The sequence below is a fragment of the Camelus dromedarius genome, chromosome 7, assembly GCF_036321535.1.
Source record: "Camelus dromedarius isolate mCamDro1 chromosome 7, mCamDro1.pat, whole genome shotgun sequence".
Lineage (NCBI taxonomy): Eukaryota > Metazoa > Chordata > Mammalia > Artiodactyla > Camelidae > Camelus > Camelus dromedarius.
Genome location: NC_087442.1, coordinates 18,584,632 through 18,598,460, shown reverse-complemented (window position 1 = coordinate 18,598,460; position 13,829 = coordinate 18,584,632). Strand labels below are relative to the sequence as shown.

Genomic DNA, 13,829 nt, shown 5'->3' with positions numbered 1-13,829 from the left:
CAGTTCACAGGTAAGGAAACAAAATCACAGAGATGTGAGCTGCTCAGGGTCAGGGTGGCTAATTGTGGTCAAGTATGAGATCATGTAGGTACGGAGCCTGAGGACAGGGCAGGAACTCGGTCGTGTGTGGAGTCCCAGTCTGAGCTTTCTACCACAGCCTGCCTCACTATTGAGAAGGAAAAACAGCTCCTCCTTCCTGTTCATGAAGTCTACTTTCTGTGTGAGTCTTAACTACCAAAGAATAAAAAACAAAACCTCTGGCTGATGGCAGTCTTTTCAGTCTGTGCTAGATCTTGAGGTCACTCACTCCCAGGAGCCTAAGGTTTGGTGGTTAAGGGGTAGCAGGGAGACAGAGGACACAGAAGTCTCTCTGCTGTTGGGGTTCCCAGGGTCTGTCTTGCATCTGCCCCACACTCCTCCTTCCTACCTTTCTTACTTGATCTTCCCTTTTCCGTGTGTTCCTGTCTCTCCTTCCTTACCCTGCTTCCTTGGCAATTCTCTTTTTTCATGTTTTTTCCTTTAAATAAGAAGAACATTGGAATTTCATGGAGAAATGCCGCCCAGCTTCTCCACCTGCTGACTTGAGGAAAGCGTCTGCCCAAGGGCAGCCAGTGGAAGGAAGAGCAGAGGACACAGATTTCCTGGGTCGAGACCGGGGCTCTGCTGCTCCAGCGGCCTTCCCTGCCCCTCCCCTCGCCCCAGCACCTGGCAGCCGTAGGTGCGGGCCGGAGGGGGATGTGAGCACAGGCAGATGGGCTGGCTTCTTCCCTTCCCCCAACTCCACTGCCACCCTTTTCCTTTTCTTCTCCCTATCCTGTTTCTATCCCAGAGGCACATCTGGGTTCAAGAGCTCCACCTTCTATCAAAATGGGGGCAAGGGGACCCACAAATCATTATACTTATGCATAGCTTGCCAAGAAGACCTGAAGCAGGGATGGTGATCCTTGTGTTGCCTCCAGGACACAGGTGTGTGCCTGGAGAACTGTGCTGAGACAGATTCAGAGGCTCCGTGCTAACGTGACGTCTGCTGACGGCACTGACTGGTAGTATGTTTTCCCCAGCTTTGCAGGGTTATTGCCTCCTGAGATGCCTGCTTGGTAGCTGAGGACAGAGCCTTCAGGAAAAGGATATATCTCTGGTGGCTGAGTTAAGACATCCCATAGCTGGAGAGAGAAGGTGCTGTATCTGCACCATGGAGACCACCATCCATCACGTCCTCATGGCCCAGCCTCTCCCCCTCCCCCTTCCACACACACACATATAACATAAAACCCAACTGCATTTTTATTATTTTTTAATAAACTTTATTCTATATTACAAATAGGTTTTTTTTTGTTCTGAACTGCAAAATAGGAATGCCTTATATTTACATACACAGGTATACAATTAATTATAACAAAGGTACAGAAGCTTGCCTTTACCAAGTTACAACTGGGCTCCAATTTAAATAGCATAGGTTTCATTTTTAAAAACTTTTTTTTTAATCTTTTTTTTTAAATCTTACTAGGATACTCTTCTTTAAAAATCAAAACCAGAAGACCCTCCTTCCTCCAACAGATTCCATCCACATATCTTTGAGGCTCATTATAACACTGTTGTCTAAAGATATATTTTGCTTTGTTCTAACAAAGGGTCGGTGTTCAAGGTGGGAGCTTTATGGAAATAGAAGTGGGGCAGGGCTGGAAGCGAGTGACAGGAACAGGAATGACTGCCCTCCCTCCTTCAGTGGCCTATCTCTGAGACCCAGAGGCCACTGCTTGTTCCTTAAACCACCCATCCATCTTTTCCTGTTCCTCCTCTTCTCTTCAGTGTTTGAGACTTAACTCCAGGTCATCTGACCAGGCCAGACTCCTCTCCCCCAACCCCCAGGCTCACTGAGCCATTGTCTGTTGTGGTACCCTGGAGTTAGTTGCTGGTTGCTATGGTAACTCGGCAGGACCCTGCTGGAAGAGATAGGCTGGTCTCAACAAGCTAAACTGGGGAGGAGGGCAGCTGCCTCCGATCCTTCTTCCCATCTCAGGGCCTGGGATTCTCATTCTTGGTCAGCACAGCCAAGACATGGCTAAACCAGGACCTCCGGCCTCAGGGACGCCAGGCCCAGGCAGGGACTGATGGAGGGGACGGTCGTCCACCTTAAAACACAAAGTCATGGTTTCCAAATGGAAACAAGATTCTTTGAGGTAAACTAGCTTTTCTTTTTAAAGAACAGAGAGTTTAACGAGCCAACAAGCTGACGGCAACATCAGGGAGGGATGAGGGAAGGAGAACACACAAGGACACGTACACCATCCTAGTCGTGTGCCTGAATTGCATTCAATAGTCCTTGTTTGGTAAAATGGCATCTCAGTTTCTTAAGTGTCCTTTGCATTGCTCTGTAACTGTAGCCTCTGTTTTGAATTCTGCTCTTGTAAGGGAGCCTTTCCAAAATGTGCTTGAGTTGTAAGATCAAAGGTACCAACAAAAGAAGTTCTAATTCCAGATAAAGAAACTGGTGGAAGATGAGTTGCACAGACCTATTTGCCATGAGCATCTGTCTTCTCGGGGGAGGGGTCCCTTCATGATCAATCCCTAATAGGGTCTCCCTGCTGCCCTTTGGGGGAAGCTGTAGGAGTCAGCAACACCAGGGGCAGCCTGGACGGAAGTGAAAGGGGATAGAGCGGAGGGAAGGTGGGGCTTCCCTGAACAAGGTCAGGACCCAGATCCACCTGCCCCGCCGCCGTCCCACCGGCCAAGCTCACTGTCTCTGCCAGTACAAACAGAAATCTCTTTTTATTCATTAGGGACTTTTCTGTTTTGTTTAGTTTTGATTCAGGGTAGTCACCGGTCTACCCAAGGAATTTAATTGGAACTCTAATGAGTGTGAATTATTTTTACAACCATTTTTTACAACCAAAAAATCCTATACATTTTATAAAGTTGGATACTCCCCCTAATAAAGAATAATTTTACTGGGGAGCAAAGATTTGGAGTTTAAAAAAAGGTCTCTTGAGAACGTCTGAGATCTTACTGCAGAGCTTCCCTTCTGAATGGGAGGCTGCCATTCAGTGTTCCTGCACCACAAGAAGAGGCTCATAGTGTGTCAGCCTCCCTCAGGCGTGGCCCCTTCGAAGTCACCTGCGGCCACCCCTCAGCTCCCCACTCTGTAAGATAAGACGCCTTTGCTACACCTGTGGGGTGAGGTGGCGCTGCGGGCTCCGGCCAGCGAAGGCGCAGGGGAAACACCGATGATGTCAGCAGCCACAGAGGACGCGTCCCTGCCATGGCCACATCCAGGGATGTCCTGACCCATTTCTTTCACAACAGGGCCCCCTGCCTCCAGTTCCTCCTCCTCGCCTTGGAAGTCGCAGGTGAAGAGTTTTGTCCCCTCAACCCCAGTAATTTGTATTTAACATCCACACCTGGGCTCCCTCCTTAATCTCAGCCCACCGACAGCTTAAAGATGAAGGGAAGGGCTGAGGGATCAGGGACCCTTAGGGGTCTGTCCTGAGAGGTGATGCAGAGTGAGGGGCTGAGAGAGGGTTCTAGACGATGTGAACTAGAAGCAAGAGGAAAGGCCAGGGAAGAGGCAGGATCTGCCTGGGGCGGGGTCCGGTCCGCTGGGGGCACAGTAGGGACTGGTACCTGCAGAGTGTTCGTTCACAGAACTGCCTCTCAGAGACTGGCGCTGGGATGCTCACTGGGGTGGCTGTTCCCGGAAGGGCCGTGGTTCGGAGCCGAGAAAGGCGTGTCCACCAGTCTTCTGCCTGCAGAGCATCTCCCCCTTCTCAGCTCTCTGGGAGGCAGGAAAGTCTGTTCTTAACAATAATTAACCTTAACCTTCACTAGGTTAAATATTTGACTTCACATCCTGTGAAGCCAAAGGACGTGTCCCTTAGTCCTGAGAGAGGAGGAAGGTGGGATACCGGGCTTTCCCTTTTAGGTCAGAGCCAGGGGTTGTTAAGGGTTCTGGAAATATCTGCAACACCTGCCTCGTAGAATGGAGTAGTAGAATTTGGGAGATGATGGTTTGTGGCTTCTCTGATGGGGGACCCACCAGGCCGTGGCTGGACCAGGGAGCCCCGAGCACTCAGCGAGGCAGCTTTGGAGGGTGAGAGGGGGCTAGAGCAGTCCCAGGGGCTGGACTGAGGGCGGAGGTGTCCACAGGGGGCTGAGCAGCTTCTGTGTTCTAGTGGATACATGGCCTTGGGGCAGAGGCTACACGTGCTGGAGGTGGGCAAGAGGGATGGGGTCGGGGGGCACACTCAGGAGCCAGACATGCAAAGGGGACAAAAGCACGAGGACCTGGGGCGTGGGAAGGGGGTGGTGGTGCTGGGATAACCCACCGACATTGCTGGGAGGTGCGAGCTGGGCCTGTGGGGAAGAGATCGGAGACCTCACTCCGCGGCTGCCTGGGCATGGTCCTGGACAGTCTGCCTCAGCTGTCAGGATTTGTTTAAACTGACTTCCCTCTCTCAAGCATCTCCAGACTCACTCACTGGCCCACAGGGTCATGAGAGGGAGGCTCTAGGGCTGGCTTCCGGGGTGCACATCCCGCAGGGGGTTGAACAGACCTTGGCCTATGGGACACTCAGGTTCTCCTGGGTCCCTGACTTCAAAACCACGTAGAAAGAAGGCAAGAAAAAAAATGTTCCTGAGGAAGTAACTGACACAATAGCCAACGGCACTTAATGATGCTATTTGCAGTTACCAAGAAATGTCAGGGTCTCTCCTTACAAGGAAGGACAGAGAACAGCAGAGCCCGCACCTGGGGAGACTTGTGCCCCTGGGAGAGACAACCAGCCTGCCGCTGACTTTCCCAGTGTCTCTCCACCCATTCTTTTAAATTCAGGACCTGGTAAAGTTCTTCCTGCTTCTCACCACCACCCGGCACCATCCCATCTCCTCCCAACATTCAAAGTCCCCATCTAACCCCAGTCACTTACTTTCACTGTGTGTTCTCCTGGTACCATTTTGGACCCTGGTGGTTTCAAGGAGTAAGGGGTGGGGTGAAGGAGAGGTGAGAAGAGAGGGCCTTTTCTCCCCTGCTCTCTGCCCAGGACTCAAGGAGTCAGATAAAGGTCCCACCTTGAACAGAACTGTCACCCTGCACGTTAACTGTGACATGGATGGGGGCCTTCAGGGGACCTCCCTTCCACAGGACCCAGTCTGCCCAAGTTCCTTCTCTGTCGCGTGCTGGCCAGCCGGGGTTCTCTGGCCTGCCAGCAGGAGATGGAGGATTCCAAGGGGAGGTTTGGAACGAAGATCTGGGGCAAAGAGCAGCTTTTCAACAATGCTGCCTTGTCTTTACATTGAAATGTATCACACATGCACCAAGAATCCAAATGAAAGAAATGGAAAACAAACAGCAAAGGGAAAGAGAGCTTTTATGGGCAAGATGGGCTGTGGTCTGCGTGACTCTATTCCAGTTCTCCATCCCCCAGCAGCCGCAGGGCTGCAGGCAAAGCACCAGTTACAACCCACCCCACCAATTAAAGTCAACTCTGCCCCAACCCCTCCTCCAGGAGAAATGAGCAGAGCACGGAAACTGGCCCATCCTTCTCCTCTCTTTCTTACTGACATTTATGCTTCTCTGAGGTGTTTAATGTTTCTCTTACAACAAAAATGTGGAGGAAAAAAAGTTTTGTACCGACAACAACAACAACAATAATAATAATCCGGTTAAAAAAAAAAAAAAAAAGAAAAGCTTCAGCAGAACCAGGATTAACAGTCTTTTTTTTCCTGCTTGTTCATTTTTCTCCTCTAACTGTGCAAAACTTAAAAAATAAATCAAAACACACACACACACACACACACACACACACACACATACTCACACACACAGCTTCCATTTCAGCATATCTGTGTTAAATATGTTTGTGTCTTTCTTCTCCCCAATCTTTCACATGTGCAAAAAAATATTTTCGTGGCCCGGGCGCTCCCTCAGCCTGCCTCTCGCATGCTTCCTTCCTGGCCTGCCAGGGCCCGTGGCTTCCGGGGAGGACATCAAATGATCAAGGGTAAAAATTCCTCACTTCTCCACCTGGCACTTCGTTTGCCAAAACCTTTGGTTATGTTTTCCCCCCTTGATGCACATCTGTTCCCATGTTCCTCTTCCCGCTGGTTAGGATACTTGTGTTTGCCCATCATTTGTTCTCCTTGACGCCACATCCTGCCTTGCTCTGGGTACCACTGCCCGGCTGCCAGTCAGGTCCAGGCTTCCCTTGTCCAGTGCCCACCCTGATTTCCTACAGATAGGTGACCTCACCTCCCCCCACCCCCCCAGCACTCAGCATAGAAAGCAAGTGTTGAAATATCCCAAAGCTGCAGGATGAGTGATGAGTAAGGGCAGGGAAGGGAGATGCTTCAAATCCCCCTACATAGGACAAGAAATCTTTCTGAGCTCTCTGCCTGCTCCTGAGGCAGACAGATCCACACACACGCACGTGTATTCACATGCAAGGGGCCAGCAATCTTTAAGGACAAGTTGCTCCACAGGCGTTGCTGGCAACGGTGTGGTTCCTTCCTCTTTCCACGTGGGGCCCCTTTTGAATGGATGGCAGGGAAGGATGACTGATGCTCAGGAAGTGAAGGCAAGACTGTGGAACCCGCATCCCCAACTCCACCTCAGCCGATGCCTCTGCTTGTCTCCCAGAGTGGTGTACAGCCCAACACTGGGGCTGCCAGGAGAGAGTCTGTGGTGGAGACTGGACCACGGACAGAGGCGGCATCTAAGGTCCCTTCAAGGTTACAGGTTTCCAGCGCCCTCCATCAGACCGTCTCTCACCAGAGCCCCTGCTCATCTAGGACGCATGGCTGAGCACACACTCGCCTGCTGGCTAAAATGATGTGTCCGTAGATGGAAGGACGGATGGAAAGACGGGTGCCAGGGCAAAGGTCAGCTGTATGTCCCTCCTCCCATTTCCAGCCAGGTCCTTCCTCTTGATTCTTTGGTCCTTCCCAAACATGACAAGCCTGGGGTTGAATTTGGCTGGCACTTCGGTTTGTCTCTGCGAGGCTGTGCTTGAGTGTGTTTCTTTCAGCGATGACTGCCAAGGAGATGAGGGGGGAGAGCCACTAAAGAGACAGCTGGGATGTTGATGAAATGACTCCCGAGGGGGTCTGAACAGTCCAGTGGCGACGTCATCTGCATAGCAGGGGCACCAGGTTCTGCTGGGGGACAGGGGCGAGGCTGTTCACTCCAGAGAGCTCTCAGGAAGGACGGTGGGAATGGAGACATGGACACAGCTGGAGGTAGAATCTCCTGGACGCACTCTGCATTTTACCTTGACCCTTGATGAGCGATGACCGAGGAGGATGGAGGCGCTTTCTCTAGATAGCACTCAAGGATCTGCAGTGGATCAGACCGAGGATGATGGCTGTGGCTTGTTTACATGTGGGGGTGAATGGAAAACAACCAATTCTGCTTCCAGGGTAGATGCAAATCTTTTCTTTCCTCCTCTCCATGTTACATCGCTGCCGCTCTGAGCCAGATTGGGAGGGTGTGAGTATCTCCACGGTGGACTGTAACTGCTCTTCCTTCTCCTGTCTGGTTACCCACAGGCAGAGAAGGGACCGGGCAGGCAGGGCCCCATGGGTACCTGGAAAGGCTCCAAGAACATTGTAAGGGGACAAGGAGGCCACTGGATGCCAGTCCAACAAGAGGGAGGCAGCTTGTGAGGCACCCAACTCCTCACACCCCGACTCTAGCCACAGGCAGGAGGTACAGTCTTTCTTCTCAAGGTTGCAAAGGGACCACACCACTGACAGACCCTCTGGAGATGGAAATGTGGGCCAGGTGACATCTTCCCAGTGAAGGTAATACTGAGCGCACTGCCTCCTCCCCAGGCCAAGACTTGGACAAGTATGGGGCTGTCACAAAGTGGAAGGTGAGGGAGCAGCACAGAGACATCCTCCATCCACGGCTCCTCATCCATATTCGGGCCCTGAAGCTGACACGTGGGGTCCGCTGAGAAAGAGGGCGCCCTCTGACGTCTTCTGGTCAGGTCCCTCGCCGGAGGCTGGGCCTTCTGGACTAACTGAGGGTCGGCGGCTTGGTTCAGTCGTGTTAGCAGAGCAACTGCAAGAGAAGGGGTCCAGGAAGGAGGGAGACGGAAACAGGCAGAGAGAGAGAGAGAGAGAGCGCTGCTCAGGGGATGCTGCTGACGCCAGTCGGAACTTGCACTTGGTAAAGATGATAATCTAGACTGAGGCACGGCTTGGTGTGTCCCTCCCTCCAGGGGGGGCCCTGGAAGGACGGTTCTCAGCTGTCTAAGCTCATGAGGGTTATGACTTGTTCTAGTTTGTAGGCCAGTTTCTGCTTCCCACACTGGTCATCGTGGTCCAGAGGTCCGAGAATCTGTTGAAGAGCCAAGAACGGGGAGGTTACTAGTTGCGTGCATTGTGTCTTGTTCGTAGGGTACACACAGATGGGGAGCATGGTCAGAAGGTCTGGGAAGACGTGTGCAGGTGAAGCTGCACAGACGAAGTGGCTGGGGAAGCAGAAAGCCTGGGTGACGGGGATGGGGAGGCATGGGGGGCACTCGGGCTTGGGGAATGAACTTCCGGGCACCCACGTATCAGTGAGCACGGATGCGAGCGCACACGTCAGCATGTCTGAATAAACAGGCACATTTCACTGCCTGTGTAAGACAGCCAACACCGGGCAGAAGACACTGCGCCAAGATGCTGCCGTTACCTACAGGTTAGCCAGCAGGCAGGTCCATACCCCACGGAAGGTGTGGTGCTCAGGGTCTCAGGGCGACTGTAATTTCACGATATCAAGACATCCCACCCTGACTTTTGAAAAAAGAACACCTTCCCCCATCAGCAAATCAAGGCCTGAAATTCCACATTTAGAGAGTTATTTGGCTCCACTTTGTCTGCTAAGAAACAAATGTCCCTTGAAGACTTATGTCTTACGCTTTACTGGTCACTGACACCTAATGGACAGTGTCTACTAGCCTTTTCTGAGGTCAGATGGTTGAGGGAAGACAATGATGGGAAGACTGTGGGCACATGAAGGAAAATGGATTAGACTGTGACTCAGACTTGGAGCTGTAGGATTGAATCTCGGCTCCCCCAGTGTCTAGCTGGGCGAAGGGGGGAACACGAGGAACCCTCATTTCCTCATCTGTGAAATGTGGGAACTACGACCCACTCTCTGGGATGCTCCAGGGGAGGCACATAACATACGTGCATGCTTGTTGCACCACGCCCACTCCAGGAGCAAAGAGGGGTGGTACCTACTGGTGCGGGGGTCTCAGGGAGCAGGGGGAGGAGGGGCAGGAGGGAAGAGGAGGCTGAAGGCTGGAGGAGAAGCTCCCAGAGCTTTGGACTTCCCAGCCCAGTTAATATATTTTTAACTGGGAGACCAAGAGTGTTGCCAACTTCTTAGCTGGCCAAGAACCATCAGTTACTGGCCCCAACATTTCATAAAGGTGGGACATTTTAAAACCAACAGTAGATGAGTGTACTTGCAGACTAAGGGATAGTCCTTTCCAAGATAAGACAGTCACACTTTTCTTGTTTTCAAGGTTACACATATGTAGAGCATTGTATTTTATTTGTCCTTTTTTCAGGATGAAAACTTAGAATTTCTAAAAGAAAAAAAGCAAGCCCATTCAAGTTGCCCATTTTCTGTCAGCTTACATATGTGTCGTTTGTAAATCTCTTCATATGGTCATATTTTCTCCTTTTTTAATGAGTGATCCAGTATGCAAGGTTATTTTGTGCTTGTCTTAATAACTTGAGTGTAATAAAAATGGCTTAAGGGAAAAATAAACACATACGCTGGCATACTCTACATCGTCCTGACCTCTCACGTGGCCACAGGCAGCTGGAACTGCCCTGGTCCAGGGCAGTTGAACTGGCCTGCAAGCTGGCTTCACGGTCCCTCCCCTAAAGGACCCGCCGCTGGCTTTCCCTTCACTTGGGGTTCACAGCATTATGCTACTCATGGCCTGCGGACACCAGGCCCTGGGCTCTGTGGGGGCTCCTTCCTTACCCTGGGGTTCCTAGGCCACTCCACCCCCCCGCCTGGTGACGAGGCTGAGAGGAGGACAAGAACCCGGGGTGCCAGCTTCAGCTCCCGTCACTGCCTTCCACTCACAGCGAGGGTGGTTACGCTGCTGCCCAGATGTGGGCAGCCTGGATTCTGAACCCACTTGGTCTATGCTGGTATGACCAAGGGAACTCCCATAAGCACTTTTGTACTGGTCAGAAAGAAGGCAGCGTCTGCAGGGGCAATGACCCCAGTGAGATTTCCTAACGAGGGAATCCAGCAACTCGAAATAGACTCCATTCTACTCTGTTCTGTATCTATTCTGTTCTGATTCTATTCTATCTTGTTTGTTCTGTTCCATTCATTTCCTTTCTTTTCCTTTCCTCTTTCCTTTCCATTCCATTCCATTCCACACCTTATGATCTTCCCATGGGAGTGGGAAACTGTTTATTTAAAGAGAATTAGATTAGAGAGAGCAATGGAAAAAATAAAGGAGAGAATAGTGGGAGAGAAAAAATAAAAAGAAAAAAAACGAAAAAAACAGATACTCGATCTACATGTCTGAAAAGAACAGGGATTAAGGTAGATTCTGCAGAATGGAGTCTTCCTAGCATCCCAGTCTTTGGAGCACAGCCCCGAGGCCTGGGTGGTAGAGTCTCCCCAGCAGAGGTGGGGAGGGTCTCGGGTGGTGCGCTTGTGCACCGAGGCTGCTGCGGGCAGGGGTTTCCGGACCTCTGCCCCAGTCCTTCCCAGCAGACCCCGAGCAGGGCAGGGCTCACCTCCTCGCTGTACTTGCCCACGTAGGAGAAGATCTCGGAGAGCGCGCTCATGGTGTTGAACTCATTCATGTGCATCCGGGACTGCTCTGCCAGGTATGCGTTCATGTCCTGGTCGCTGATGGCCGGCATCTTCCCGATGTCTGAGTAATACCTGCCGAGGGATGGGAGTGAGGAACCGTGCGTATGGAGTAGAGGGGAGGTGGATGCCTGTGCGGGCCCCGCCCCGCCCCGGGGACCATGGTGGGCTCTCTTCCAGCGAGGCTTCTGGGTCTGGCCCAGGGAGTGCCCTCTGCGGCTCGCGATGCGGGAGGCACCGAGGGAAGGGATTTGGGAGTGACCTAGAGACTGTCAGGGGGTAGACAGGGTGGGGCCGGAGTAAGGAGGGGCTGCTCCCAGCTCCTCAAGAGTGGTCCAGGCTACCTTTTGGGTCCTTCTAACACCCCCTCCCACAGACACAAGACGTCCCATCCACAGGGCCCGAGGGCTCTTCTAAGCAGTTCTCTCCCCCGACGTCCTCCCCTCTCTGAGGGTTAACCAGGAGAAGGGTGGGGCTGGGGGCTGCTTGCGGAGAGAGGCTGGCAGAAGGCAATCAGTCACTGTCACTTGAAGCTGTGCACTGCTGTCAACTGGTTAATTAGATGCCAACATTTACATTTTTAATTTCTGCAATTTGACATTTTATGCAGCAACCCCCAACTCCCCCAGCGGAGGGGAGTTGTGTAGTTTCCTAATGAGGAACTGAAGGGCCCCAGTGCCCCAAAGACAGCCACCCCCTCACAGGTGCCTTGGGCTGTGGGCTACAGAAAAGTGACCCAGGCACCTGCAGAGGCGGGGAAGCATCAGGACAGTGGGGCAGCGCACCCAGGAGTCCTTGCGGTGTCCCCGCTCAGCCCACGCCGAATGCCTGTGGCTTCAGTGCTGGGGAAGGGGAACTTGATAACTTAGAACAGAGGAGGGTGCGGGGACACTCGCCAGGGAGGACCTAGGGTGAGGCAGGTGGGGCAGGTGGGGCAGCTGGGGCACAGAGTTGTAGGAGAGTCACTCACTCTCGCGTGGAAGTGCACGCGACAAGGACAAGCCCTTCCCAGAGCTCCCAGATCAGGAGAGTGTAGGGGGTATTCTCAAAGCCTCTGGTTCCCCCTGGCCCCCCACCCTGTGTCTCTCCCATCTGCATCCTCACTGCACCCACCGTGAATCCATCAGTCCTGTGCCTGTTTTCCCACCTCCACCCCTCCCCGTCCGTGCCCAGGAGCTGGGTGACAGCCTGGCAGAGGTGGCACCTGTGCGCTACTCCAGCCCTCAGACTCAAGGGCCTGCAATGGAATGACACTTCAGTTTGCGCCAGAGCATCCCCAGGCCGGCAAGGGCTGGGCGGGCCACCCTGCCACAGCCCACAGCCCCACGTAGAGGCTGTCCCGTCCCCGGTCCCATTTGGACTAACTCTCTTCACAACCTTCTTTCAGTGTAGGGTCTTCCCTTCCCCCGCCCCTCCTCACCTCCAGAGCCCTGGGCCCCTCAGCTCCTTGTCCTGTTTCGTTTTGGCTCCTTTGCTCCATCCCAGAAGCACCCACTCTCTTCCAGGCCTGCAACCCACCCCAAAACATCTTCAAGTTCCTCGGGGACATAAGTCATCACATCCCAGGTATGAAAGTTCAAGTGAGAGACTTGATTCACTGCCACTGTTTCGGGAAGGCAATAAGCGCAATGTTCCATTTTATCACGGAGGCCAGGGGTGTGAGCCACTCCGAGGAGATTTGTACCACTGTCCCCTCACCATTCCACGCCTACCGAGCGTTTGTCAGATAAAGGGTTATGTCCGCAGGTCATATGGGGGAAAATATGACCAAACGACTCCTCTCACCCTGTCCCACGGCCAGCAGCCAGACGTGGCTCTGGCAACACGGTTATGTCCAGGGCTTCCTCCAGACAGTCGCTCTCTGTCACCCATGGATAGTCAGAGCCACTGACCAGGAGGAAAACCCCAGGCTCCCCCTGATGGGACAGGACTGTCATCAAAAGCAAAAACTCCCACCATCTGCATTACTTGCTTGTGAAACCTTGCAGGTAGGTGGGTGGCTCTGTCGAGATTTTTTTTTTTTTTTGCAAATGCATCAGGGCTCCTACTGCGACCTCTGTGGTCCCTGAAGGGCCTGAGAGCCCACGTTAGGGACCACCATCTTGCACACAGCAGACACCCAGCACTCTGTCCCTTTGCTGTGGCCCGCCTTGTAGTGCACTAAATGCCCAGTCCATTTCTCCCAAGAGAATATTTAGAGAGTGTGTCTGTGTGTGAGAAGGCGAAGGAGAGGCGTCGGGGTGGGGCTGAGAGTGGAGTCGGGGAGGGCAGGGCCCTGACTTCTCACCGGAAGGGACGGAGGCGACCCTCCTGGACATGCTGTGTGTTATTCCCTCTCACGGGGAGGGCAGGTCTGCACTGGGAGGCCGTCCCTCCTCTGCTGCCTGTGTGCAGAGGGCGCTGGACGAGACCGGTGCACGTCTGTGCACCCACAAGCCCATGCATGGATCAATCACGTGTCCTCATCTTCAGCACGTTCTAAATGGCTGGGCTAAATGGCCTTGGATAGCTTGACGTCTTAGATGAGTGTGGGTCTCGGATCCTTGTCCCCAGGCCTGCCCGGGGCTAAGTGGGCCCAGCCTCCCTGCAGATCTTTGCTACCTTTGCCTCAACCTCTCCCCCTCCTCTCCAGGGCTCTGCCCAGCAGCCCTGAGCCTGACAGTGGCCCTGCTCCGGCCCCCCTGTGCTAGGTGCACAACAGCTTCCCCCCGAGCACCGGCTGTGCTGAAGCTCTGCACTGGGCTCTGCCACCGAAAAGTCTTATTGATTGTGAAGAACGCAGTGAGGCCCCATTAATGAAGTTCAGACAAGTGTTCTTAGCAGCTGGTGGGCAGCAAGGAAGGGAATGGTCAGCCTGGGCTCCTGTACTTGAACTTGCTCCCGTGGGATTTCTTCCTGCAGATGTCTTCTTCAGAAGGGACTGAACCCCCCCGCCCCACAAGCTGGCCAAGGCCTGGCCCATGGGGGAGGTCTGGGTCCCACCACTGGCCTTACC

The 13,829-nt window shown here is 53.1% G+C and overlaps 1 protein-coding gene across 4 annotated transcripts in view; it reads right to left on the bottom strand.

Moving 5' to 3' along the window:
• Window positions 1–1,462: 1,462 nt before the first annotated feature.
• The window catches only part of PLXNA4 (plexin A4), a 565,291-nt gene continuing 552,924 nt past the window's right edge, over window positions 1,463–13,829 (bottom strand). For all 4 annotated transcript variants that reach the window (XM_031455378.2, XM_064487352.1, XM_064487353.1 and 1 more), the window contains 2 exons: window positions 10,759–10,909; window positions 1,463–8,335 (listed from right to left, as the gene is read on the bottom strand). In XM_031455378.2, the coding sequence (XP_031311238.2) occupies window positions 8,240–8,335; window positions 10,759–10,909 (247 nt within the window). In that variant the 3' untranslated portion in view covers window positions 1,463–8,239. The remainder of the gene's footprint in view (window positions 8,336–10,758; window positions 10,910–13,829) is intronic.